At 50.3% G+C, this 5,000-nt stretch overlaps 1 protein-coding gene across 1 annotated transcript in view; it reads left to right on the forward strand.

The window, feature by feature from the left end:
• corin (corin, serine peptidase) overlaps window positions 1-5,000 on the forward strand; it is an 89,303-nt gene that overhangs the window by 67,107 nt on the left and 17,196 nt on the right. The window contains exon 16 of the mRNA XM_045721373.1: window positions 4,843-4,960. Within this exon, the coding sequence (XP_045577329.1) occupies window positions 4,843-4,960 (118 nt within the window). The remainder of the gene's footprint in view (window positions 1-4,842; window positions 4,961-5,000) is intronic.

Raw genomic sequence — 5,000 nt, forward strand, 5'->3', positions numbered from 1 at the left:
CAGACAGCTCTGACGAGTGGGACTGTGGTGAGTCTATCTGTTCAGACAGCTCTGAGAGGGACTGTGGTGAGTCTATCTGTTCAGACAGCTCTGAGAGGGACTGTGGTGAGTCTATCTGTTCAGACAGCTCTGAGAGGGACTGTGGTGAGTCTATCTGTTCAGACAGCTCTGAGAGGGACTGTGGTGAGTCTATCTGTTCAGACAGCTCTGAGAGGGACTGTGGTGAGTCTATCTGTTCAGACAGCTCTGACGAGTGGGACTGTGGTGAGTCTATCTGTTCAGACAGCTCTGATGAGTGGGACTGTGGTGAGTCTATCTGTTCAGACAGCTCTGACGAGTGGGACTGTGGTGAGTCTATCTGTTCAGACAGCTCTGAGAGGGACTGTGGTGAGTCTATCTGTTCAGACAGCTCTGAGAGGGACTGTGGTGAGTCTATCTGTTCAGACAGCTCTGAGAGGGACTGTGGTGAGTCTATCTGTTCAGACAGCTCTGAGAGGGACTGTGGTGAGTCTATCTGTTCAGACAGCTCTGAGAGGGACTGTGGTGAGTCTATCTGTTCAGACAGCTCTGAGAGGGACTGTGGTGAGTCTATCTGTTCAGACAGCTCTGACGAGTGGGACTGTGGTGAGTCTATCTGTTCAGACAGCTCTGACGAGTGGGACTGTGGTGAGTCTATCTGTTCAGACAGCTCTGAGAGGGACTGTGGTGAGTCTATCTGTTCAGACAGCTCTGAGAGGGACTGTGGTGAGTCTATCTGTTCAGACAGCTCTGAGAGGGACTGTGGTGAGTCTATCTGTTCAGACAGCTCTGAGAGGGACTGTGGTGAGTCTATCTGTTCAGACAGCTCTGAGAGGGACTGTGGTGAGTCTATCTGTTCAGACAGCTCTGAGAGGGACTGTGGTGAGTCTATCTGTTCAGACAGCTCTGAGAGGGACTGTGGTGAGTCTATCTGTTCAGACAGCTCTGACGAGGGACTGTGGTGAGTCAATCTGTTCAGACAGCTCTGACGAGGGGACTGTGGTGAGTCTATCTGTTCAGACAGCTCTGAGAGGGACTGTGGTGAGTCTATCTGTTCAGACAGCTCTGAGAGGGACTGTGGTGAGTCTATCTGTTCAGACAGCTCTGAGAGGGACTGTGGTGAGTCTATCTGTTCAGACAGCTCTGAGAGGGACTGTGGTGAGTCTATCTGTTCAGACAGCTCTGAGAGGGACTGTGGTGAGTCTATCTGTTCAGACAGCTCTGAGAGGGACTGTGGTGAGTCTATCTGTTCAGACAGCTCTGAGAGGGACTGTGGTGAGTCTATCTGTTCAGACAGCTCTGAGAGGGACTGTGGTGAGTCTATCTGTTCAGACAGCTCTGACGAGTGGGACTGTGGTGAGTCAATCTGTTCAGACAGCTCTGAGAGGGACTGTGGTGAGTCTATCTGTTCAGACAGCTCTGAGAGGGACTGTGGTGAGTCTATCTGTTCAGACAGCTCTGAGAGGGACTGTGGTGAGTCTATCTGTTCAGACAGCTCTGAGAGGGACTGTGGTGAGTCTATCTGTTCAGACAGCTCTGAGAGGGACTGTGGTGAGTCTATCTGTTCAGACAGCTCTGAGAGGGACTGTGGTGAGTCTATCTGTTCAGACAGCTCTGAGAGGGACTGTGGTGAGTCTATCTGTTCAGACAGCTCTGAGAGGGACTGTGGTGAGTCTATCTGTTCAGACAGCTCTGAGAGGGACTGTGGTGAGTCTATCTGTTCAGACAGCTCTGAGAGGGACTGTGGTGAGTCTATCTGTTCAGACAGCTCTGACGAGTGGGACTGTGGTGAGTCAATCTGTTCAGACAGCTCTGACGAGTGGGACTGTGGTGAGTCTATCTGTTCAGACAGCTCTGAGAGGGACTGTGGTGAGTCTATCTGTTCAGACAGCTCTGACGAGTGGGACTGTGGTGAGTCTATCTGTTCAGACAGCTCTGAGAGGGACTGTGGTGAGTCTATCTGTTCAGACAGCTCTGATGAGAGGGACTGTGGTGAGTCTATCTGTTCAGACAGCTCTGAGAGGGACTGTGGTGAGTCTATCTGTTCAGACAGCTCTGAGAGGGACTGTGGTGAGTCTATCTGTTCAGACAGCTCTGAGAGGGACTGTGGTGAGTCTATCTGTTCAGACAGCTCTGAGAGGGACTGTGGTGAGTCTATCTGTTCAGACAGCTCTGAGTGGGACTGTGTTGAGAATTACAGTGAGGGAAAAAAGTATTTTATCCCTTGCTGATTTTGTACGTTTGCCCACTGACAAAGAAATGATGAGTCTATAATTTTAATGGTAGGTTTATAAGAACAGTGAGAGACAGAATAACAACAAAAAAATCCAGAAAAACGCATGTCAAAAATGTTATAAATTGATTTGCATTTTAATGAGGGAAATAAGTATTTGACCCCTCTGCAAAACATGACTAAGTACTTGGTGGCAAAACCCTTGTTGGCAATCACAGAGGTCAGACGTTTCTTGTAGTTGGCCACCAGGTTTGCACACATCTCAGGAGGGATTTTGTCCCACTCCTCTTTGCAGATCTTCTCCAAGTCATTAAGGTTTCGAGGCTGATGTTTGGCAACTCGAACCTTCAGCTCCCTCCACAGATTTTCTATGGGATTAAGGTCTGGAGACTGGCTAGGCCACTCCAGGACCTTAATGTGCTTCTTCTTGAGCCACTCCTTTGTTGCCTTGGCCGTGTGTTCTGGGTCATTGTCATGCTGGAATACCCATCCACGGCCCATTTTCAATGCCCTGGCTGAGGGAAGGAGGTTCTCACCCAATATTTGACGGTACATGGCCCCGTTCATTGTCCCTTTGATGCGGTGAAGTTGTCCTGTCCCCTTAGCCGAAAAACACCCCCAAAGCATAATGTTTCCACCTCCACGTTTGACGGTGGGGATGGTGTTCTTGGGGTCATAGGCAGCATTCCTCCTCCTCCAAACATGGCGAGTTGAGTTGATGCCAAAGAGCTCCATTTTCGTCTCATCTGACCACAACACTTTCACCCAGTTGTCCTCTGAATCATTCAGATGTTCATTGGCAAACTTCAGACGGGCATGTATGTGTGCTTTCTTGAGCAGGGGGACCTTGTGGGCGCTGCAGGATTTCAGTCCTTCACGGCGTAGTGTGTCACCAATTGTTTTCTTGGTGACTATGGTCCCAGCTGCCTTGAGATTATTGACAAGATCCTCCTCCCGTGTAGTTCTGGGCGGATTCCTCACCGTTCTCATGATCATTGCAACTCCACGAGGTGAGATCTTGCATGGAGCCCCAGGCCGAGGGAGATTGACAGTTATTTTGTGTTTCTTCCATTTGCGAATAATCGCACCAACTGTTGTCACCTTCTCACCAAGCTGCTTGGCAATGGTCTTGTAGCCCATTCCAGCCTTGTGTAGGTCGACAATCTTGTCCCTGACATCCTTGGAGAGCTCTTTGGTCTTGGCCATGGTGGAGAGTTTGGAATCTGATTGATTGATTGCTTCTGTGGACAGGTGTCTTTTATACAGGTAACAAACTGTGGTTAGGAGCACTCCCTTTAAGAGTGTGCTCCTAATCTCAGCTCGTTACCTGTATAAAAGACACTTGGGAGCCAGAAATCTTTCTGATTTAGAGGGGGTCAAATACTTATTTCCCTCATTAAAATGCAAATCAATTCATAACATTTTTTGACATGCGTTTTTCTGGATTTTTGTTGTTGTTATTCTGTCTCTCACTGTTCAAATAAACCTACTATTAAAATTATAGACTGATCATTTCTTTGTCAGTGGGCAAACGTACAAAATCAGCAGGGGATCAAATACTTTTTTCCCCCTCGCTGTATATGTTTATATGTGAGAACTATATATATTTATCTCATCCCTTAATGAAGCAACCCGTTTACTTTTAGGGATCCTGTCGTGTTTTTGAAGGAAACGGCTTAGAAATGCATGAAAGAGAATAGAACTGCTTTCCACTCATTGTCCTTTCATCTCCCTCCTTTATCACCCCCGTCCCTCTACACCCCCATCCGTCCCTCTACACCCCCATCCATCCCTCTACACCACCATCCATCCCTCTACACCCCCATCCATCCCTCTACACCCCCATCCATCCCTCTACACCCCCATCCATCCCTTTACACCCCCATCCATACCTCTACACCACCATCCATCCCTCTACACCCCCATCCATCCCTCTACACCCCCATCCATCCCTCTACACCCCCATCCGTCCCTCTACACCCCCATCCGTCCCTCTACACCCCCATCCATCCCTCTACACCCCCATCCATCCCTTTACACCCCCATCCATACCTCTACACCACCATCCATCCCTCTACACCCCCATCCATCCCTCTACACCCCCATCCATCCCTCTACACCCCCATCCGTCCCTCTACACCCCCATCCATCCCTTTACACCCCCATCCATACCTCTACACCACCATCCATCCCTCTACACCCCCATCCATCCCTCTACACCCCCATCCATCCCTCTACACCCCCATCCTTCCCTCTACACCCCCATCCGTCCCTCTACACCCCCATCCGTCCCTCTACACCCCCATCCATCCCTCTACACCCCCATCCATCCCTCTACACCCCCATCCATCCCTTTACACCCCCATCCATACCTCTACACCACCATCCATCCCTCTACACCCCCATCCATCCCTCTACACCCCCATCCATCCCTCTACACCCCCATCCATCCCTCTACACCCCCATCCATCCCTCTACACCCCCATCCATCCCTCTACACCCCCCATCCGTCCCTCTACACCCCCCATCCATCCCTTCCATCCCTCTACACCCCCCATCCATCCCTTCCATCCCTCTACACCCCCATCCAGTGTCTCTGTCTGAGGATTCGGTGGTGACCGTGTTCAGGACCGGAGTAGATTACCATGTCTGTGGGGATGACTGGACGGCGGACCTCAGTCAGCTGACCTGCTCTCAGCTCGGCCTAGGGTAAGGTCAGTAGTTAGCTACAGCCACACACAGGTTATAT

Source organism: Salmo salar, chromosome ssa07 (assembly GCF_905237065.1).
Source record: "Salmo salar chromosome ssa07, Ssal_v3.1, whole genome shotgun sequence".
NCBI classification, from domain to species: Eukaryota; Metazoa; Chordata; class Actinopteri; order Salmoniformes; family Salmonidae; genus Salmo; species Salmo salar.